Raw genomic sequence first — 23,479 nt, 5'->3', positions numbered from 1 at the left:
CATTAGTGATAGATGCCTCTTTTATTCTGAATAGAAAAAAAACTAAACAAAAAACACTTAAACACACTGGGGAATCCAGAAGAGGGGCGTAATATGGTACTTTCCATATTAAGAGGAACAACACTGCCTGTTTATAGAAGCATATACAGGTATTTTTCTACCCTGAATGTCTTTGTTTTTAACCTTTAGGATTATGAAACAACTAGAAAGAGATAAAATACCATTTCTGCCTACACATGCCTCCTAATAGGTTACACACTTAACATTAGACTTGGTGTTTGGCTGCAAGCGTTTCAAATGTACTGTGGTGATAACAGGTCCAGTATACCCATACAGACAGCTCAAGTCCTAGTTTCTCAGGTCTCTTCCCATCATTCTCAGCAAAATACTTTTGAAATTTGAAAAAGAACAGCAAAAAGCATATGATAAATGAGAAAAGTATTTTTTATTACATGATTCATTCCACTATTACATTTTTCAATGTGTGGACATCACAATGCAGAAGAGGCAGCGTGAGAAATAAAAAGGTTTGCACATTCCACTTAAATAATTTCACTTGTACTGCAGAACAAGTGACACGAAGGGCTTCGTAAAAGCTTCCATAAAAAGCTGATTTTACTTGTTTTATACCAACTGTAACACTTTGTGAACACAAAGCAAAAACAGATGAACAAAGCTGATGAACCTTCTGTGCCAAAGGACGGCGAGCCAGAAGGTTTTCCAGAATGTTTGCTGGTGGTTGTTAGTTTGCTTCGTTCTTTGAAGCCTCATCAAAGTTTTCAACGAGATCTGAAAATGGAAAAGGGAGAATAGAGAGGGGTGTATAGCAGATCAAGACAAAAAAACAAAAACGTTGCCCAAGTAAGAATAAGCCCTTAGACTTAGAATTGTTGGCAGAAGCCTGCCTTACACTCATATCCACATTTGTATACATGTTACTAAACATTTTAAACCAAATAAGGGGACATGTATCCCATGTGATAGACAGACTTGAACGTGATGGTCATATTTTCTTACCTGGAACTTCATCGTCCTCCTCTTCAGCAGCAACCATGGGAGCTTTGTTGTCTCCTGGTATTTAAGAATGCAGGGAAGGGGGAAGACAAAAAGATTTTGAGAGAAAGAACTCAAATCTACTGCAAACAAACAGGTCAAGAAAAGAGCACTGTGGGCACCTGGTTTAGGCAGATTCTCTGCTAATCTCCGAAGGCTGGTGAGACTGTCAGCTCCCAGCTGGTTTAGGATTCCCGGAAGCATCTCTGTGAGCTGTTTGTTCTCAGCGTGTCCTGTGATTGTAAAAGTGTTGGCAGCCAAGGAGGCCTGAACCTTTGGGTTATTAAAGTGGATCACTGTCCCATGGTTTGTGAACATATTCACCTGAAGTGGTGGTGAGGTGGGGAGTGGGGGAAGAAAACAGTTTAAGGTAAGTGTAAAAGAAGACAATACACACTCCAAGCACCCTTTTCCAACCATCTCTGGTTTCCAGTCAGATGGCTTACAAATAACATGCTTACACCACAGATTCTCTTTTATTTCCTTTAAAAAAAACAAAGCTTATCTAAAATGCTGGTTTTTTTCCTCAGAACCAATGAAGTTTAACATTTAAAAAGTACTTCAGTATCTTAACATTGCTTATTAATACATTTCAGCACTGTAAATCCATTAAATGTGAATGACTGCCTATTTTGTGCTGTACATTACAGAAAGAACTTGCTGTACCTCTTCAATGCCAGAGATATTGTTGACTCCCAGTTTCTTCAGGGAAAACTGCAGCTTCTTATCATCTGCTGTAGCCGTTCTGTGCACCACCTTCTTCTTTCTGCGAGCTGACCCCTAAAGAGCAGAAACAGAGTCGATATTAACTCACAACTCAAAGATTACACCCAGTTTCTAGCATATGAAACAGACTCACCTTGCCGCCTATGCGGACCTGAGCCTGCAGTTTGGCAAGCTTTTCCTGGTTCATTATCGACTCCTTCATCTAATGTTAGACACAACAGATATATATATATTAAAAGGTAGGTTAGTCTGGCTGTAAACAGTTCTTTTTAGTGTTTACAGAAATTACTGTAGAATCTTTGTATCTTTGCAAAGTTGCCAAGGAAAGCCACCTGGGATTCAGTACCAAGTGCCTTACTTACGAACAGAGATGGGCAGTAACGCGTTACTTTACTCGTTACTTGAAAAAAGTAAGGGATTACTATTGCAAAAACGGTAATTAGATTACTGTTACTTTCCCGTAAGCACGCTGTGTTACTAAAACCGTGATTTTTTTTGTGAGAGTGTCTCATGACAGTGACGTAAGCGAGTGCGACGTTCGTGGTAACAGCTGTGTGCAGATCAACAATGGATAATATAACGAGTGCGGGAGAGAGTATGAGCGTGCAGCGTTTAAAGTGTGGAAGTACTGACCTTACTTTGAGTTTGATTCCGTAAAAAGTGACAAAAACATTAGCATCCGCTGTTCACTGCGTGGGAAGAAAACTTCTTTTTACAGCGAAAAAACCCCTTAACTTCCGAGCAAGCACCGACTATGCTACCACGGAATGGGAAATTCACAGACAAACTCGCGGATTCTTCCACTGACCGCTGCGGCACACCTGCACCAGGGCAAACATCCGCCTGCCTTTATTGTATGTGCTGGAATGTGCAGAAAATAGGTTTAAATGTTAAACAAATTTCCTCCAGTCAGAGAATGTTGCATATAATTTAATTTTTGCTTGATGCATAAAGTTAAAAGATTAAAACTAATAAAACAAGTTTTAAAAAGAGACTTTTCCATTTGATTACATTTTGTATGATGGATTATGCAGAAAAAGTAGAATTGGGCTTAAAGATCTATTGCTTTATCACTTATTCAGGCTGTAAATCGTGTTTTTAAAAAGTAACTAAGTAATTAATTACTTTTAAAAAATAATCAGTAAAGTAACGGGATTACTTTTGGGGGAAGTAATCAGTAATTAGTTACTGATTACTTTTTTCAAGTAACTTGACCAACACTGCTTACGAAAGTCAGTCATTTGGGGAAAACAAAAAAAAAATCTCCCTTGACACAATTACTCAGAACTAAATTTGGTTAACTACTCATTTTTCATTTAGAGGCTGAGCAAGATGTGGGACTCGCGCAAATATTAAACATGCAAGTTTGTATGAAGGATCTCTCTGGATACCCTTATGACTAACAAAGGAGCAATTTATAAAACTATACGCCATCAATCGATGACATAAAACATGAAAATGGTAATAACGAAGTGCCAACCTAAAACTTCCCCAACTCCCGACCAGAGCTATGTTGTCTCAAGCAATTAACGAGAAAGCACAACTGTCCCGGCCAAAAATAGCTGCACACCGCAAGTCTCGGCTTAAGCCATTCATGAATCAGAGGTGGTCAGCTGAAGTCAGTGCCCTGAAACGTCATAAACCCGCTTTCCCAGCATGTTCTTACGATGCAAACTTCTGCTTTTTGATCAAACCCTGACGGCATGACACTTATTTATTCTAATAATATTCACAAATTATGTCAAATGAGCTACTGGCTAGTTAGCAATTCGAGCTAATGAACTAGCCCAGGCCTCTTAAACTGATGTTAGCATTCAGGTACAGCTGATGCCGTCATTGCGTTTAAACCCGTAATAAGACTGTGGAGGGGATGTTCAAACGTCAGGAGTAAAACTGCATGAGTCTAAAAAAAATCTAAAATGGGTAGACGGTAGTGAACTAACCTGAGAGTGTGTAAACACGCGGATCACACCGTTGATAAGGGACAGGAAAAAGGAGCGAAATCCGGAAGTGACGCCGTTAGATGCCGGATGGCGAAAAAGCTTACAAAATATGTCCTGTGACTTAAAAACAGCGTTAATTCCAGTGTTTTCGAATAAAAAAAAAATTAGTTCAAAACTTTCAAAACAGGTACTTTAAATGTAGTTAAAAATATGGGACACTACTGAAGATGATCAGATTTCATTAGCAGAAAAATACATATATTTACTTAAAATCCAAATGTTATCATTTTATTAGTTTTATTACCCATCACATATATTAAAAAAAATACATATAAATATAAAGGCTTTCACTTTAGGTAATCATTTAGTGTAAATTTTACGGTATGCCACAACGGAAGTAGTCACGCATGTAGTCATGGCGTCCTCCTGTTCACGAGAGACAACGTGATTACTCGATAACATGAGAAACTTTTTGTTTACTTAGACAGCCAATATCAGTATCATCCAATTTCAGCATATCATAAGAAAAAAATACGTTTGGACTTCTGGACTTTTTCACTTGAAAGGTGAGACTCGTCAGAGCTCAGTACGAAGAAAATGCTAGCTGGCTAAAGTGCAGTGTGCTAGCTAAGTTGTGCCTTACTGAACACGCTGGGCCACTGTCCGAGTAATTAACTGTGTCTGATTTGAATCTAATAACTTTGTGAAACTTTCAGCTATTCGGGAAAAAAAATGAGGGTGCGTGTCTTCGATTGTTATGTACAACAAAGCGTTACAGTGAAGTAAAGTCGTTAGCTCGCAAGTTCCAATCTCGGGAAGGTCTAATATTCGAAGTAAAAGGTGGAGAGCACTGCAATACAGTCCGTTTTGAACAAAAAAAGGTTTAATTTAAAACTGTTTAAATGTTGTTGAAAAATCACAGTGACAGTGTCACATTCTGAATTCTGCTGTACTCCCAAACTGAAGCTACATCATGTTAATGTTGGGTCAAATTATCAAATTAATCTAATCTATTACAATCGAAATAAAATCGTCAGTTTTAGACAGAAATGTACGTTTGGATATTGTTGGTCACAAAAGGAGTTCTTGTTTTTCTACCTGCAGTTTTGAAGAGTAAATATGTATCCCTGTTTTTATCCCTTATTTATCTTCACAGACGTAAAGTGATCAGCACAGAAATGGCTTCATTTAAACCCACAAAAATTCAAGTTTATCCAAAACTTGGAGAGAAAGTCACTCAAGACACACTCTACTGGAAAAACTACAAGGTAAGACTTTTCTCTCCTATGCGGTTTCATGATTATTATCATCTAAAAATGTCCTTTATGGTATAATCAACATTTTGGTTTGTTTATTGTTCCCTAAACTTGTTATTGTAAGACCTTTCTATCTCAGTAATGCGTCATTGTCAATATAATAGCTTAATAGCAGAGTTACACTTCTCAGAAGACTAACTCTTCAGGATATTCAGACTGTGGAATTGGAATATGAATAAATAACAAAATATGTTGAAAAAAAATTACTAATTTTAATTACTGTGGCACTGTTCTGTAGTTGTTTGCACTGTCGCCTCACAGCAAGATGTCCAAAAACATGCTTAACTGGTGATTCTAAATTGATCATATGTTTCAACATTAACATGATTGGTTGTCTGCCTCTGGACAACATGGATGGATGACATTTACTAATAATTGCTTTAAATTCTTTTCTCGTCTTACTTTGTTTCTCTTCCTACAGGCTCCAGTCCAGATAAAAGAATTTGGCGCAGTCACAAGCATAGACTTCTCCCCGGTGACTCCACATAATTTTGCTGTGACAGCATTCACAAGAGTACGTTAGCTTTGCTTGTATTAATGTAGAATTTTCCACTCAGTTTAATCTGGGTTCACTTTAACAATTCTGGCTTATACTGAGTTCTTAATGAGTAATAAACTTTTAAGTATACAGGATGTGTTTAAGATGTCGTCTAATTCAAACACTCATTTTGTTACAGATCCACATTTATGGGCCATTTTCCCAGGAGCCTGTCAAGTCATTTACCCGTTTTAAGGATACAGCTTACTGTGGGAGGTTCAGGTCAGATGGTCAGCTCCTTGTGGCAGGATGTGAGGACTCTGTCGTGCGACTATTTGATGTTAGTGGCAAGGTGGCCCTTAGGCTGTTTAAAGGACACACAAAGTAAGTTTTACACAAGCCTCTGTCTGACTGTGACAAAGTGTTCTGTCATAGAATTGATGCACTTTGAGGTTACTACTATTCTTGGCACTCTAACTATCATCTAATTGGCTATGATGGCAGTTAGGAGGAAGTGCCTGTGTATCAGTTTTTCCTTGCTTACTTTCAAATCCACATATTCACATATAGCCTCTATAGCACTAACTTTGAAGGAACCAAAACAGTTCATCAGTATTTAAAGTTTGTGGTTTACAGCATGTTGCTGTGTGGTGTTTTTATCTTTAGTAATAAAATTTAAGTGAATTGTTGAGGATTCTTACTTGTAGTTTTCAGCAGCCTAATTTCTTTCCGCATGTCACTTTCACTGGTAGTTACAAAAGAAAAAAATCAAAACATGTTACTAATGACTATTGCTAATGATTTATTTTATTGTTTATTCAAACATTTTTGATGATTTCAAACTTAATTTCAGTCTTATTGGTTATTACCTGTTCACCTGCAATACTTCTATGGCCCACCAGGTGGATACTCTCCACATTAGAAATCAATGGTCTACCACTAAAGACATAATGCTGATATCCTGTTAAAATGTCTGAATGGCCCTGATGAGCTGACAGTGTCTTATGAGGTTGTTTTTTTAGTAAAGGAGTAGTTGAATGATGATTTCTTGAGTGATCCATCGACTGAATTTGATGATGACATCAAGAATTCTGACAGCCTGTACTTCTGACTTATAAAAGTGCAATCTCAAACGTGAACTGATAAAAATCATGTCATTTGTTTTTATTTTTTTTCCCAGGGCAGTACATTTGACAGACTTCACCTCAGACCGTTACCAGATCCTCACAGGGTCGGATGACTATACTTGTCGACTTTGGGACATTCCAAATGCCACTGAGCTCACCACCTACAGAGAGCACACAGATTACATTCGCTGTGGTGTCACGAGCAAACTCAACAGAGATCTCTTCATAACTGGTGAGATAGAAGATCATTTTTAATTCTCTGTGGAAATATTGAGAGGAGGACAGGAAGTTAACATTTTGCCCTGTTGGCATCAGTCACACTCACTTTATATTTCAATTTCGAGTGCAGTTTTTACCAACAGTCATGTAATGAAAGAAAAACATCTCCTGCACCACATAATGGAGGATTCAAACAAAGAACAGTAATCTCATTAATGTAATGTTAAGACAGAAGTACACTAATTCATATTCAAAGTCAGTAACTGCAGAAAAACTACATAATCTCACTCCAAATGCTACCCTTTATTGTTGAATCAAGTGATGCTGCAGATGGAAGGATGTTTACAAGGATGAAAAAGTTAGGCCTCATTTTGTGTGACTAACATTTGATGCTCTTTTTCTAGGATCATATGACCACACAGTGAAACTGTTTGATGCCAGAGTGGAAAAGAGTGTGATAACCATGGACCATGGCCAGCCAGTGGAGAGTGTCCTCCTCTATCCCTCTGAGGGACTTCTTGTGTCTGCAGGTAGTCACCAGTATAATTCATATCATTCAAACAATGACTGTCTATTGAGCTAATTTTAAGCTTCACGCCTTTTTTACTTCCTGGAATCCGTTGGCATACTTTCAGTCATCTGCAGTTTAAAATAATCCGTGTTTATCTTGCACTGGGCCTAGGTGCTGCCCCTAGTAATAATCTATCGTCTGAAACTAGACATAGCTACAAATAACCTACCTTTAAGCCAGTACTCTTCTTAGTAGATGGGTGGATCTGCTATCCTCACAACCTTTTTATGAAATGACAATTTGAAGGATGTCCTTTGTCTTTTACCGACACAAGAGTAGGAGAAAACTGTCTAAAACTGACCACTTGAACCAGGCTGAAACCTGGGTCTATTGGCCTATACGGATTACCTGTACATATGCTGACTTCATTATTTGAAACTTTGGCCATGTTTAATATGAGCATCCGCCATCCTAACACTACATATATTGTAGAAAATAAGGAAAAGCATCATAGACCGCAATTTAATGATTTCATTTTTATGTGCCAGTCCTAAGGCTGAATAAATGGGAAAGTTGTGTCAGGAATGGTATCTGGTGTAAAATCTATGCCAAATTATCCAGCTGCTATGGCAACTACTTGGAATAACTTGTGTTAAGTACTTATTTAGTACTTGTTAAATACTTATTTAGAACTTAATTTTCTTGGACTACCACATAGGGCAACAACAGCAGTCCATTTCATGCTTCACTGTGGCTGCAGTTCAGACAAACGTTACAATATTTTTGTTTTATTACGTGCCCTCATTCACAAACCCTACATTATATTTAATCATGGTTAACCACAGCATTAAAAAACCTTCAATCACTTTTTTTTTCAGGAGGGCGGCATGTGAAGGTGTGGGATCTGCTAAAAGGAGGCCAGCCTCTGGTGTCACTGAAGAACCATCACAAAACTGTCACAAGTTTGGCTCTCAGCAGCAACGGACAGAGACTGCTGTCAGCTTCTCTCGACAGGTAAATGTCAAACGCATGCAGGTCTGTCATAACAAAGAAAGAGGAAATGTTCTAACTGGTGGAGTCAAACATCACAATGCTGAATATTTAGTTAATAGTACATTTGTAAATCATATGCTTGGTTTCGTTCTGTGTACATAGGGCGTTCATGAAAGAAAAGTTACTCTCATTTGAACCACCCTTTATAAATAAAGACTGAATAATTGAATTTGATTTAATGCATATCCTCTGTTTGTCTTCCAGGCACGTGAAGGTGTACAGCACAACAAACTACAAAGTGGTCCACAACTTTGACTACGCTGCTTCTATCCTCAGTCTGGCTTTGGCTGTAAGTCATGCACTTGACCCTTTGTTAGTTGCTAAAATATATATTTTATTTACTATTTCAACTTCTCTGTAGATGAAGTGCATTCACTAAATTGTACCCTACCAAAGTGAGCTTAGATGGGAGAGATCAACTATAAGAATTCATTCTGTTTCTTTAATTGATTAAAGTAAAACTCTGAATATCTCTTTCTTTTTAGCCGGATGATGAGTCCATTGTTGTGGGTATGACCAACAGTATTCTGAGTATCAAACACAGGAAAAACCAAGAAGATTCAAAGGAAATAGCTGGCCAACAGAGGCGCCGTCCATCGTATCGTGTCTTTGTGAAAGGGAAAAATTATGTCCCTAAACAGGCAAGTTCACAATTAGTAACATGTAGAAGGTGCGAAAATCATTCTGAGATGTAATGCAAGGTCTAAATAGATGATAGTTTCTTAATGTGCTAAATAAGTGTTAACACGAAATCAGATTGACTCATGAGACTGTTTGATTTCTCACCTTTGATTCATTCATTTCTTGGTTCTTCTCTAGGATGATTATCTTGTCAGTAAGCCTGTCAAAGAACATTTGGCCAAATATGACAAGCAACTTCGAAGGTTTAACGTATCCAAGGCTTTGGATACAGCTCTGGAGGTATGCGATTTATTGATTTATAGTTTTGGCATCAAGGTTTAAATACTTCATGTCATTGTTGAGGTGCCTTTTGGTCACTATGTTGTTCATTTTACAGTCGGCAGTACACAACAGTACGTGCAGTTATTTTGGGAAAATAAAAGTTTAAAGTTTTATTGTGTTTAATGTTCAAAGGTATTGATTTTTTGTTTGTAGACATGGATCAGATTCAGAAAGCCTGAGATCACCATGGCTGTTATAAAGGAGCTGGATAGAAGAGGAACACTGAAGAATGCACTGGCAGGAAGGGATGAACGAGGGCTCTCTCAGTTGCTCAACTTCCTCATTGGGTGAGATGCCAGAGAAAACTGAGCCATAACGTTAACATTGTGACCCCCCACAAACGAAGTGAATAACAGCCTCAAGGTCTAAAAAAAATTACAATAATTATTTGATCAGTGCTCGTAATTGATGTTTTATTTATCAAAAATGGACAGTTATTAATACCTAATCAATTCTGGGCACTTTTGGACCACAGAACTTTTTGTGTAGTTCCTCTAATTCTTGGAAGACGTCGCTCCAATTTTGTGTGTCTGCACTGCAGGAATTTTTTTTTTAAAGTACCTGCTTCAGGGTAAAGAACCTTTGGCACAAAAAAAATCCCCTTTGACTGATGTAAGTATGGTGATTTACAAATTTGTAGGACAACACTTGTGTCTAAAATAAGTACTATTACTTTACATCTTTTGTCTAGTGTAGAATTTAAAAATAGCTGTCTGAATTCTGAAAACGCGTCACAGAAAGTACCATAGCTCCCTGCATTTTGTGTTCTTTTTTTGTTTCTATCATGGTTAGTACCCCATATAAAACATGGGACACAACCACACGGTAATTACCACATAATGCACCGACATTAGCATAAATGCTGGCAACAACAGTGGCCGCTTATTTAGGTTCTGTTGTAGGGGAATCTACAAAGATTCCCCATGGAAGTAGAAATCAGGCCTTGGCGTGCTCTATGTCTGTGCCTCAGCAGGTTAGAGCTGCTTTGGTGGCACAAAAAGTACCAAAAGAGAAGTCATAATGTTTTGGCTCATTGAATTGAATGCTTTGAGTTTTATAGTTTGCAGCTGTACAACAGATCATGCAGAAAAATGTTTCCCACATTCATTCTTTTTTTTCTGTTTCCTCCAGGAACTTTGTTGATGCCAGATTTACTCCCGTCCTCGTAACAGCAGCCGAGATGATCCTGGACATCTATCAGTCAATCATTGGCCAGTCACCCTTGGTGGACCGACAGCTGCTGCGGTTGCAGGACCTTGTGGAGAAAGAGATCGATTACCAGAAGGAACTCTTGGAGGTGTTGGGCATGTTGGACACAATGTTTGCTTCCTCCCTTCCAAGAAAGGAGGTGCCATGCTCTGGCATCGGCAAGTCTAACGGTCTGACTCAGGGAGAACCAAGCACCTCAAAACCACAGCTTCAGGTCACCTGAGACTTATAAGCTACTTTAGACTGGGTTTAAGTACCTTTAAAACATTTCTTATTGGACCATCAGACGCAGAGCCCCTGTCTAGGACGTTTTGAAAAGGAAAGGTGCAAGTTTTAAGAGACTGACGAAACCACAGTCTCATTCTGGTGATTTAATTCAGTGTGACTAGCACAATAAGCATCAGAGAGACCATACATTTACTGTATGAAGAATATCTGAATGTGTGGATGTAAAGCAAAGCATTTCTTGTATTAGAAATCTTATATTTACAAGTCGAATTGTAAATGCAAGTGTGTGTATATGTATGGTAGTGGCTGAGTTCACTGTGAGTGTGTATTTTTATAATATCTGACATTGGTAAATGTTTCATGAGCAAATAAAAAATAAGTCGTTTGTCATTTCCACACTGACTGATTATAATTATTTAATTGCTTTGAACAACAGGCTCCAGTAACTGCGCAGTGAATTTCCACTGTTAATATGAATGTTATTGTTTATATAGCCTGGCACAGTTTTATCGCCCTCCATTGGGGGGCGCTGTAACCTCAAAGAAACTGAACTTTCACTCGTAAAGGAGGAATTTGCATGTGAGCAGACGGAAGACAGAAGGCTTAAACGGAGACAGGAGAGGATGCTGTGTCAGTGGAGGCTGAGGCTCTCAGTCTGCAAACGCATCAGCACCGACTGTCGACCACTTCCCAACTTGTAGCCTAAATACGGACAGTTGAATTAGCAGTTAGCAAAAGGAGGATGAATCCGAATTAGAGGGATTTTTCTCCCCCACATATAAGCGTGCTGCCAAGGTTCTTCTGTCGGAGTTTGAGCCCCTGTGCAGGTGGGTGCATCAATATTTTACTTGAGGAATGAGTTCAGTGTGTGTTTTGCATGTAGTTTTACTGACAGTTTGCTGACTCGTTAAGACTCCTAAAACAGCATGATTAAAAAGCTTTTAACAATAAGTAAGATTACTTTGAGCCATCAAGAAAAAAATACAATTGCACCGAAAGATAGGTGAAGGATATTTTATGAGAAATAGCCACTGACGTCCCAACTGTGATGAGCACTTCTGCTGTGTCATATAGCTAGCATATTTACAAAATAGTGCAAAGTCCCCCTACCCCCTTTAAATTGTTTTCCTTTGACACTCTGATATTTAGTTGATAATATTTTAAATAAATATGCCATTTTAAATGTAAATGCAATGCAGTAATCAAGAAAAGGAAATATTTTCTTTAAAAATAGTTGTGTTACAGCTGTTGTGTCCAGTTTAAGAAGTGACCACTGATAGAGAACAGATCTGAACCCTGCAGGCTGAAATCCAATCGATTTCCTACTAAACATGCAGGCACACACACACACACACACACACAGCAGATTTGGGAACATTTGGAGTTTTGGTGCTTCAAAACACAAAGGCAGAATAGTATCATCATTAAAATCATTATACTTGGGATCAAAAGATTATCCTGTCTCATCACAGGACCCCTGACTCAGCACGGCACATAAAAGGTTTGGTAATCTCTTCAGGATCAGAGGAAAAAGCAGAATAACCAAAATAACAAAAGGGGTAATGGGTAGTCACATGACCACACCGAGTGTGCGGTGTGTTTTCTCTATTTCATTTTAGTCTCTCAGTTATCTTTTTGTTTTATGTTTGTCTTCCCTGCAGATGGAACTGAGCAGAAGGAAAGTGCCTCTGTATGTAAGTATGCGCCCCAGTTTGCAGTCTAGATCAGCTTCTTAAATTAATCTCAACAGTTAGTTTTCCCTCTGGAAAATCTCTAAAAATTGAGTTTGGAATTCATTGAGAGATCGGCAGCCTTGTTTATAGAAAATGAAAGTCACTGACAGATTGTGCTCACGATTAAAACGCTATGTTTATGGAAAGTGGAACAAATGCTGTGTCTGAAAGGGTGTGACTGATATGTCTTCCTATGTCTGTTCATCACGTTAGCTGTAGTTTCTCTGTACGATTTATTTAAATGTGAACCGTGTGTGAGCGTTTCACTGTGTTGATGGAAATGGTGTTTTCAGACATATGAATAAATCATTTCTGTGTTTTGTTGGGGGTTTTTTGTTTGTTTTTTTGCTGTTGAACACTAATTCAGAGTAACTCAGGAAAAAAAATAAACATATCCATCAGCACATAGGTGACAATGACATTCTGGCATTTGTGTATCTACCTAGCAAATCATTAACTCCGTGATTCATTCCCAGTGATGTTTTTTATTTGTATTTTACTTACTCAGAGATGAAAGAGAAATTGTATTTGCTGTGTATTTGACTTGTGGTGTTTTTGATCATGGTAACCCTTTGAACCCCTGCTGCCTGTGATTAAGCTGTACACAAACAGGGCATGACTTTGGTCAAATATTATTTTTATTGGTTTGGTGACCAAGCAGTGTAAGCAAAATAATGCTTCTCTCGAGATCAAAGGCAGATGTGTTGCTCACACTTCAAGTTACTTCAGTAATCTATAAGAGTATGTGTTTTATTTGGTGTTTTCCTTTCATTTGAGGTTATTTAAAGGTCAACCAATGCTTAATGTAGACACACTACCATGACTATTTTGTGTAATGAAACACCTACTCCTCAAATGTTGCACCTTCATTCAGTAGAGCTTCACTCTTTATGCAACAACTGATTTTTAAAAGCTGAAGGCAAAACTGAAGAAGATTGCATGTGGGTTAAGAGTGATAGTCAATAACCAAGCCAGCAACTCAGTGAGTTTGGAGCAAAATAGCACCGCTTGGTTGCTCACAGTGACAATGCTAACAACAGCAGTGTTTAGGATGTAAAGTCATAGATTAATGACAATGTTAATAGTTTTTTTTTCTAATGTTTCAGCCCTCAAAACAACGTATTGAACATGTAAACTTTTTAGTGATAGTGATGATTGTTGAGGGAAGGCATAATTAATTTCTTGCTCCTGATAGTTATTACAATTTTTTTAAAACTTGAAAGCATGTGTCTGAAAGTGTGTGTCTGTTACTATTGTGAAAATTCAGTGATCTACTAAATCCCATGATCAGTTTCTTGTAGAACCACCTTCAGCAGCAGTAACTTGAAGTAATCGTGTTTTGTGGGGATCATTGTCCTGTTGCATGACCCAGTTTCAGCCAAGCTTTAACTGTTGGGACAGTTTGACTCTAGAATACTTTGGCAGACAGATGGTCCACTCAATGACTCCAATGTGCCCAGGTCCTTTGGCTGTTTGTGCTGATATGCTGTGCTTGTTTTTTTCCCAAATGTGGGACTGTGCATTACGACCATCTCCACTTTGGTCTCCTCTGTCCAAAGGACGTTGTTCCAGAAGTCTGTTGATTTGTTAGGGTGCAACTTTGCAGACCTAAGCTGTGTTACCAACTTCTTTTTAGAGAGAAGAAACCTTCTCCTGGCTATCCAAACAAGCCATACTTGTTCAGTCTTTTTCAGTGATTGTACTAGCATGTTACAGCCTTCACTAATGTCATTACCATCTCCTGTGTTTTATTTCCTATTTCATGTCAAGCTTCTAAAAATGACAGAATACTGTTTTTCCTCTGGCCACGTGGGCCTATACACCAGTTGGCCTTCATTTTCTAAATATATACCAATCTCTCATAAGAGTCATTGACAGTTAAGATGAATAACACTGCTCATCTCACTACAATGCAATGTTCAACCTAGAGGCAGCAGGGCTATAGCAGGAAACGTCGGCACTCAGGACTTTCTGTATGTTTTTTCTTCAATGATTTTGAACACTGCAGTCTGGTTGGTTCATCAGTTACATGAACTAAAGACTGATTTAGTGATTTCACCATTTGTGAAAATATATGATCAACCAAAGCTTCCAGCACGTTTAATTAGACTTTATAGGATAATTTGATCACATAGAGAAAAATGCTTTGTTGTATTAGTGCAGATCACTTAGCAACACAACAATGCATTTGGCCAAGTGTATAACACTGGATTTATGCATTTTCTGGATAATATTTTGAAACATAACTTTAACCTAAGTATTATAACAAACCTAGCACACCCCTTCGTGAAAACAGAACAACTTGAGTAACAGTAAAAAGAGCAGAACAATTGAACTGGCCGAGTCAAACCAATCGAACAAGCCTGATCCTTGGAGGCAGCCCACCCAGCAACTGGCAGGACCTATAGGATGCGCTGCCAACATCACTGTGTCAGGCACCACAAGACAAGCACAGAGCTCTCATGCTCATACCTCAGCAAGTCAGAGCTGTTTTGGCAGCATCACTTGGATCTAAACAGGTGGTTTTGATATTGTGGCTGATTGGTGTATGTGCTCACATCCACATAATAATATGCTATCCTTCAAGGTGCAAGACAAAGTAAAAAGTAGCATATGGCCACACTGGCACACTTCATATCATAGAAAGCACCAGAAATAGTTTTGTTTGAAAGTCTGCTCCAATCCATTCTTCTGCTGCCTCTGGCAGTATCAACAGATATTTCCAGTATTTCGTTTAGTGACCACATAATCATTAGTGGTCACCATCTGGTCAATCATACAGACGTGGAGAGTCTTAATGAGTGTCCAGGAGAAGCCTGGTTGACGTTTGAGGATTTGTGGTAAACCTGATTTTCTCTATGTCAAGTCTTCCAGACATGAAGAAATAGATAAGTGAACACGAAGCTTGGATTAGGTGAGACAAAGAGAAATGGAGGCAGGATTACTCAAAGTGTCCCTTTTTTAGTCAATAAGAGGAGTGAAAACAAAAACCCTCTGGTTTTATTAACCATGAGAAATCAGGTCAGCTGTTGAGGCCAAAAGAAAGACTACTGAAAATACACTCTTAAGCCATCTACACTAATCTGTAATGTATATTGCATTTCACGGTAAACCTTACCTTTAGGACTTACATTTTGGCTGCAGCTTTGTTTTTTCCTCAGGCCTGTTCCTCTACTCCCGGCTCAGTCAGTCTTTTGATAGGTTTCCAAGAATAACCCACACAATATGTCTTGTGGCCTCAATACACTGGTCTATTGAGGCCACTGTAGGTGGACAAATTGATATCGTCTACAATAGATTTCTTCCCCTGTGACTGTTGCATGGTGGTGAAAAAGCAGCAGCTCTGTTAAAAGGCAACTAGCCTGGGAAGCTTTTATTTTGTAGCTAGTAAAGCTAGTTCATGTTCAGCTTTTATACTTGAAATCTTTTGGTTGCATTAGTTATAACCATGTATTCAAAGTGGAACCATCACACGAAGACAACAGCATGGACCCAGAAATGTGCAAAGATGCAGAAATCTGTTAAAAGCTTTTGCAGACTGCATAAGTAGCAACTAGCCAAAGAACATAGTGGATGCATTTATAAGTATTTGTGATTAAAGAGTGAATGCTAGACTTTCTCAGGTGGTTACTAAGAAGATTGATTGAATGCTAGTGTTGTTTGTATTTACTGAAAGTGTGAATAAGCAGCTGATTTCTCACAATCGCCATATGAACAGCTTGCCACTTTTTAGCTGACAAGTTAAAAAAATGAATAGCTTGTGCTTTCAATATAACATAAATATTCTTTAAATATATAAAACCTCAAGGTCTCAGCAAATCAGATTTCCTGGTGTCCTGAAAGGCTTGTATTGTTTTAATGTAATTAACAGAACAGTTATAGGATGTCTTATTTTTAGATATGTACTAGTCGATTTATTTATCATTATTATTATTTTTATTTTTTTATTTGTGTGACTGTTCAAACCTTTTTTCATTCTTTCTTTTGCCTTAAATGAGAAATCTAAAGTCTTGTAGCCTGTCTGGATCAGGGCAGGTCTTTGAGGAGACACTAAGGCATTCCTGTTTTTATTGAGGGGGGGATGGTTTATTGTACCCTCGAGAGGAATGCTATCAGGGGATTTGGTGTACTTTACAGAAATCTAGAACATCAGAATCAGAATAAAGTCTTGCTCTAAAATGAGCCTGTATACTTAACAATAGATGTATTGTTTTTGATCGGTAGCGTCTTTCTTCTTTGTTTTTCCTCTCGACCTCTCCCACATTCATTTATCTCAGGGCGAAGCAAAGGTATTTGCATTGCTGGACGGTTTTGACTCTGCGCCAGAAGATGCAGAGGTTTACATTGTTTTGGAAGGATCCACACTGATCCATGTTACCAGGGCTCACAGTGATGTCATGCTCTGCTTTATTGTGCCCGGTATGTTCATGATTTTCTGATGTAGTATTACATGTATAGTACTGTGTAAAAGTCTTAAATCACCCTCTATTTCTTTGTATTTTGCTAGGAATATTAGAAATACATATGGCGAACATACATGGAAATATAGTTTCCTCCCTGTTTCAGTACCTTAAGATTGCTTCTTAACAGCCACCCTTCCAATAAGAGCATTTCTGATGAAGCTTTCATGAACAGTAGATAAATCAACTGAATAACAAGATGCTTCTCTCGGATCCCGTGTCACAGCTTTGCTGGATTTTTTTCCCCTATTTCTTAAGAACATGATTTTCAGGTAGTGTTCCTTCATTTTAATGTTTTTTAGGTCTGCCACTTCTTTTGGCCTTCACTTATTTGGATATCATGAAGCTATTGCTTAACAAACCCCATAAAAATTACATGAAAGTTTGGCTCTTTGGAAGCAAAATATAAAGAAATGAGGGGTTTTATGTTCTCATGTCTTATGCCATATTTTGATATTTTACAAATGTAAACATTAGTATATTCTAGCAATCCCAGGTTTTTCCACTTTTTCTTTCCCGATTATGTATCATAATACCTAAAAGAAGTATGTATTTGAATCTTCAAGCATACCGGCTTAGACATAAACAAGTCCCTACAGTGGCTTGAGCTCTGACAGGGTACAGAATCTTAGCAGCTTCCACATAGGAGCGAAACAGCTCCATGAACAATATGTCATTATTACTGAGCCTCTGTGTAGGTTGACACAAACAACAGGCAGTCCTGCAGGCTTTGCACTCTCAAATATACTAACTCAATGCAGAAATGCAGAAAACGAAAAGTGCCTTTGTTAGCATCCAAAATGAAAAGCTGATACTCAAACATATCCAAGGCTTGGAGGCATTCTTAAAGCCCTGTAACCATGGTGTGTTTTTGTAGTGTTGACTCATTTCTCACAAACCATAAATCCTTTTGATAGATTTCCTTTCACCCTTTTTGTCTTCTATTTCCGTTTATTAAACACAGTTTGAACAAAAAAATCTGTAACTTTTGGAGTTTTTTGTTCCATCCAGTGACAGAATCATACTGTGCAAAAGAAGCTCTTTTTCATATAAAAGGATATTGTGTATTTAACTGATGTTAAATATAACTTTTGTTGTGCTTGCTTAGGCCATAATCTGGCAGAGATGGTTTCTGTCCAGGCATACCTGTGCTCTGAAACTATACCCCTCACCTGGGTAGGCGAGGCTTCATTAGAGTATGTTCATGATGATGCTCAGGTAAGAAAAGCCAAAAAAAATGTGCTTGTGGTAAAAATTACATGTTAATACAGTTTTTTGTTGTGCACATGCTTTTTAGTTCATATAATTGGAAAGAATCCTACTGACATTTTTGTATTGGAATAGGAAACACTCCAATACAAAGGCAGCAGTGAAAATAATGTTTTGTAGAGCTCTTCAGTTACACCTGATTGTATCTTATTCATAACTGGCACCCTTACAGGACCTCGCAGAGCACCTGGTAATCCATGGACATTGTCTGAACTCCACGGATCATAAAGAGCTGAGCAGCCTCTTCAACCTGGGCCAGCAGAGCTCCCATTGGGCTATGGATCGCCGAGTGGCCCTGGCCATGGCTAACCTCGATATCCCCCCAAACTGGAATGTACTCGGGAGCCACAGTGGAGACGGTGAGAGCTGTCTTATCTTGCAGAAGAGGGATTCCTATAATGTTGTGCTGATCAAAAACACATAAAATGCAGTTTTTATTTCATGAAAAAATGTATTTAAAAATATTAAAAATTGAAAATGTTTAAAATGGTACACTCTGTTTATCCAAACAAAGTTGTAGCTTGGAAAATGGGATGTTAGAGGGAGAGGTTTTAATTAAAGAGTTGATTTACAGACAAAAAAACAAAAAGTGGGCAGTTAGTGATTAGAAATGTAGCTGACAGCCTTTGTCACAATGCATCACTCAGCACTGTCCTGGTAACTATGCCAGGAGGTTGAACTCTTCAACTCTGCAACCCCTCCGCCCACCTTCTCCTCAGCCATCATTCCCATTTTCCATGCTCACCAGGCTGAAATCGGAAGTGAACATGGTCCCACGTGTTCTTCTGTTAAATTCATCAAAGCCAATTAAGCAGCATGTAATGTGGTTAATAGAGCCTTTCCATCTGGAAGTAGCCCTAGGCAGAGCTCAATAAATCTGAGCGAGCATGTGTTTGTGTGTTTGCGTGTGGCCTGTGTGTGTGCTGACCACCAAGTTTACTAGATGCCACCATCTGTTTGTATGATCTGAGTGTTTGTGTAGGGCCACCTACATAAATAACAAACTAGATTTAGCTGTAATATAGTTATGGCAGTCTGTTTCATTGCAACGTCTCTTTCTAAATGTCTGCAGTTAATTTGATAACACTGCTTATGACATCATTCTATTGTCGATGCTTAATACAGCTCAATAATCAATCCCCGACTTTCCTAAGTAGGATAAAGAGGATAAAGTCTAGTATTCCTCTCCTGACAGGTTTCTGGAGATTAGGAGTCATTTTTTCAGTCAGTATTCTGGTTAATTTTCAGACATTAATGGCTCCATCTATAAGTCATCTCACGACATCTTTTGCACTCGCCACACTGTCACCTCTGTGCCTCCTTATTTCAACATTTCAACTCAAGTCAGTTTTATTTATATATTGTATTTATAGCACCAATTCATAACAACAGTCAGCTCACGGTGATTCTGTGTGTATTTACTGTGGTAGTCCTGGCCAAGTTCATGCTGGACCCAGTCAGAGCTGTGAAAATGTATCTCGCCCAGTTTTCATCAGGCACCTTTTCATGTTCATTAGCAAAGTTTAATCTTGCAGCAATGTGCTGAAGAGCAAGCCAGGACTTTTTTTTTCTTGAACTCTCTCCATAGAGGTTGTTACACAATGTTCTTCATACTGACTGAGCTGTCACAAAAACTCAAGATTTCAATTGGTAAGCCTTATGCTAAGTACGAAGCGCTTCCTGTCTGTTTTATGAAGCTAGATTTTTCACATCATGCACCGTCTTTGGCATTATGTCAGGAGGAAGCTCACAGCAGCCTAATTAGTTGTACTATGACTCATTCTCATTACTTCTACAAGTATATAACAACTGATATTTTTAATTATTGTTTTTACTATTTCTTCTTCTAAAAGTGTAAAATCTTGAAATCATTTTTTTTTGTTTTACTTTCGCTGGTAATTTATCTCAGTGTGAACCCATGTAAATCCATGATGCACTTATGCATCGTGATAGAAACATCAAAGTATAAAAGGAAGAGAAAGACTAAACATGGGACAAATCTGATTCTTTTATAAAAACCTTTTCTTTAGTTAGTATAACTGGAAGTCACAGGTGTATTCTCTTTATTTCTACTTTTGGGCCTGTAGTTTCAGTTTAGTTTCTCTGAAGTATGTTTTATCCTCTATAAAAGGAATTACTCTACTTGTCAGCTTAGAAATATTGGGATTCTGAAAAGGTGATACAGTCCTGAATTATTTGCAGTTTAAGTGCTCTTGCACAGGGCTTGACTCATTTCTCATCATCCTGCGGGTATTTCCTAATCTTTACACAGCTACCCATTACAGTACAAAGCGCAAACTGTATGGTATCAGAATGTAAAAAAAAAAGATGCCATTTTTATGATAAGATGACAATTTTAAGTGATACCAAGTGTTGCTTCTGTTATTTTTCCTGCAATTTATTCTATTGTGACTCGTATTTTTTGTCTTTTCATACAGGATTTGTAATTTATATCTAAGTTAACTACTGTACTTACTTTAATGTAAACGTATTCTCTCTTTTAAGGAATAGTAATAAAATCTAAAAAAAACTTGTTAGACAGTAAAATGTTTTTCGGCTGGAGCAGTTTTATCTGGTACAGATAGAAATCTTGTTGGACTGCATTAAATGGCAGACACAAATCTAAGAAGTCGTCACATTTGTAGACTGTCTGTTGTCACGATCTTGTTAAAAGGCTTCTGTTGCCTTAAAATAGGTCAGTGGACCAGAGGGATCCAGTGCTGCGTAAGAATAGAAATCAGTTAGTGACAGTTCAGATAATTATCCTAATTAGACGGTTATCCAGATTTCTGACATGCTAGTTTCCTCCTGGTTTTTGTGAGTCTCACATTCCTGGTTAAGCAGTTGTCTTGGCTCCTGCTGCATTCTTTCATGTCTTCAGAGATGTCATTTTTTAAAATTGTAATATATTTCTCTCCCTATTCTCCAGAGCACTGTCCCAGAGAGTCTCCCCTCCACCTCGCTGTTCGATGGGGTATGTGTCGACTTGCAGAGCTGTTGCTTTGCCAGCCTGGGGGTTTGATGGCTGTCAATCTGCCAAACGAAAATGGAGTCACGCCGCTGCAGCTGGCACAGACAGCAGGCAACACTGAACTGTTGGAGCTGCTCTCCAAGTAAGATTATAAGCTTTAACAAGGTTCTTCCAGGAGAGACTCTGACAAATGAATGACTGTTTTGATAAAACATTGTGTATTCAGTGTAGAAGTTTCCTGTGCTCCACAGTAAGGGAAAACTTTCCTTCAACTATGTACATAACCCAGTTTTATGTTTGCTATTATCCTCGTTAACATCCATTTCTAAATTTCCAAAATACTGTGATTATATTGAAGTGATAAAGTGCATTTTGTTATAATATGCCACCTGTTTGTGTTACCTGAAAACTCCAGCTCTAACTGGATCCACACCTTTACAGGTTTATTTATTTTGCCTACAAGACCAGATCATATGCACTTAATGACAGTACATGTGATATGCAATATGTTAAAGAAGTTTGGGAAAATAGTAAAAACAGTATTCCAAATATCAACCCTAATGCCTAATATTTTTTTCTGTTGTTTTGCAGCCCACCCAATCCACTAGCTACACCTCCCGCAGGTCTTTCCCAGGTGTGGGCAGACAGATCTCGCCTGCTTAGGTTCTGTCATGACACGGGGAACCTGACTCTGACTGTCAGACAAAACCTGAGGTGGAGCTCGGAGGAGAGCCGACATGCTGACATCCTGCTTCTCAGAGAGCGACTGAGAGATGAGGACTTCCTCAGAGGGGTGAGCGGAACAATATTATGATGGTCGTAAAGATTGTAAAGGTGATATTTGTAAACACAAGAATAAAATAGAAAAAGGTAGTTGATTACAATTATATAAAAGCAAAACAAAAAAAAATTGCAGATTAAGCTTTTCTTGAGGACTTTTTTTTTGGTGAAGGTTCTTAAAGGTACTGTTAAATTAAGGTCAGGTAGAGGGTGTGCAACTAACGAAACAGAAAAATCAAAACCCATCAATACAATACTCTCTCAGTTTACCGAATCTTTTGATTTAAATGTTGCTTTTTCTCCTACAGATCAAAGCACTAAGGAGGGAGCGGGTGGAGACGATCTTAGGGAAGGAAGAACTAGTGGATGATCCTGCAGACAGTGGTATCATGCACATTCAAATCTGTCTGATTTGTGGGATTTGGAGGCCTGGTTAAACTAAACCATCCAGTCTTAGCTCTCCTCTTTCATGTTGAGATGATTTGCTATTTTTCACTGTATTGAATCTACACACTGTGGTGTCACGCAGACTTCAGTAGAAATTGACTGCCCTCATCTGGGCTTTGTGGGTACTGCAAAGATATGGCAAAAAACAAGTCAACTGTATGAAGGTGACAGTTTGTCATTTCTTTGACGAATAGATGATCAATTGTTAGTCAGTTATCAGGGAAATAAATAAAAACAATAACAACAGTCTGCTTCAAAACTTTCTGCTTAAAAGTATTTCTCATCAAACATAATTATTTAAAAAAACAAGGTCTGCTTAATCATTTCTTCCAGTGGTAGATTTGGATAAAGGGTAGAGGACGGATTTACTACTTCATCAAGCAGATTTAAAGGAAGCTCATTAAAATAAAGAGTTCTTAAAATCTGATGTAGGCCTTGTTTTTAAATGTGAATATTTAAGGATATTTAAATAGATGAGTAAAAAATTTGACCTGTTCCCAGGGCTGGACTGGGACAAAAAATCGGCCCGGGCATTTTGACTAGAGACCGGCCCACCAGGTATTATAGGAAAAACCATAAATCCTTTGAATGAAAACAAACGCTGTTGTCACAGTGATGTACACTGTCTTGTTGGTATATATGTATCAGTCTAATAAACTTAAACCTACACCATCCTCCCTATTCTGGTATTCTAAACAGTACCCGAAAGTAGACTGCTTGGTCGAGTTAACCTCCTGAACTATCTACAACACATGGTGAAAACCTGAAATTAAGACAGAGAAGACTAGAGGTGAGACATGATCATTACTGATTACTGATGACAGATTTAGATATATTTTCATAAACCATTCATTTGCCACATCAATAAACAGCATGGCAGGGCAAAATATTTTTTCTAACATGGCAACCTTTAAAAAGTGAAAGGAAATAGAAAGACAGGTGAGAAAGAATAAAACTTAATTGACTTTTTGATGGCATTTTAAACACAGTACA

The 23,479-nt window shown here is 38.1% G+C and overlaps 3 protein-coding genes across 7 annotated transcripts in view; 2 read left to right on the top strand and 1 right to left on the bottom strand.

Moving 5' to 3' along the window:
- Positions 1-423: 423 nt before the first annotated feature.
- LOC116311024 (transcription factor BTF3-like) lies at positions 424-3,795 on the bottom strand. Of its 2 annotated transcripts, none has more exons than XM_031728018.2 (6): positions 3,723-3,795; positions 1,913-1,981; positions 1,720-1,833; positions 1,176-1,377; positions 1,018-1,071; positions 424-789 (listed from the first exon to the last, which is right to left on the bottom strand). In XM_031728018.2, the coding sequence occupies exons 2-6, from the start codon at positions 1,979-1,981 to the stop codon at positions 743-745; spliced, it is 486 nt and encodes a 161-aa protein (XP_031583878.1). In that variant the 5' UTR covers positions 3,723-3,795; the 3' UTR covers positions 424-742. The 2 variants fall into 2 exon arrangements, with proteins under 2 accessions (XP_031583878.1, XP_039477066.1); XM_039621132.1 differs by lacking the exon at positions 3,723-3,795 and adding an exon at positions 2,413-2,468.
- Positions 3,796-4,107: 312 nt separating this feature from the next.
- On the top strand, positions 4,108-11,221 carry utp15 (UTP15 small subunit processome component). Its single transcript, XM_031728019.2, has 12 exons — positions 4,108-4,288; positions 4,879-4,990; positions 5,460-5,552; positions 5,716-5,900; positions 6,697-6,875; positions 7,267-7,392; positions 8,252-8,387; positions 8,631-8,715; positions 8,912-9,067; positions 9,246-9,347; positions 9,543-9,676; positions 10,521-11,221. The coding sequence occupies exons 2-12, from the start codon at positions 4,901-4,903 to the stop codon at positions 10,819-10,821; spliced, it is 1,587 nt and encodes a 528-aa protein (XP_031583879.1). The 5' UTR covers positions 4,108-4,288; positions 4,879-4,900; the 3' UTR covers positions 10,822-11,221.
- Positions 11,222-11,434: 213 nt separating this feature from the next.
- LOC116311026 (rho guanine nucleotide exchange factor 28-like) overlaps positions 11,435-23,479 on the top strand; it is a 43,554-nt gene continuing 31,509 nt past the window's right edge. For all 4 annotated transcript variants that reach the window (XM_039620731.1, XM_039620729.1, XM_039620730.1 and 1 more), the window contains exons 1-8: positions 11,435-11,653; positions 12,488-12,520; positions 16,837-16,978; positions 18,128-18,237; positions 18,461-18,647; positions 21,218-21,401; positions 21,851-22,052; positions 22,348-22,423. In XM_039620731.1, coding sequence (XP_039476665.1) covers positions 12,488-12,520; positions 16,837-16,978; positions 18,128-18,237; positions 18,461-18,647; positions 21,218-21,401; positions 21,851-22,052; positions 22,348-22,423 — 934 coding nt within the window. In that variant the 5' untranslated portion in view covers positions 11,435-11,653. The remainder of the gene's footprint in view (positions 11,654-12,487; positions 12,521-16,836; positions 16,979-18,127; positions 18,238-18,460; positions 18,648-21,217; positions 21,402-21,850; positions 22,053-22,347; positions 22,424-23,479) is intronic.

Source organism: Oreochromis aureus, linkage group 12 (genome assembly GCF_013358895.1).
Source record: "Oreochromis aureus strain Israel breed Guangdong linkage group 12, ZZ_aureus, whole genome shotgun sequence".
Lineage (NCBI taxonomy): Eukaryota > Metazoa > Chordata > Actinopteri > Cichliformes > Cichlidae > Oreochromis > Oreochromis aureus.
Note: the sequence above shows the minus strand (reverse complement) of the source record. Positions and strands in the feature narration are given on the sequence as shown.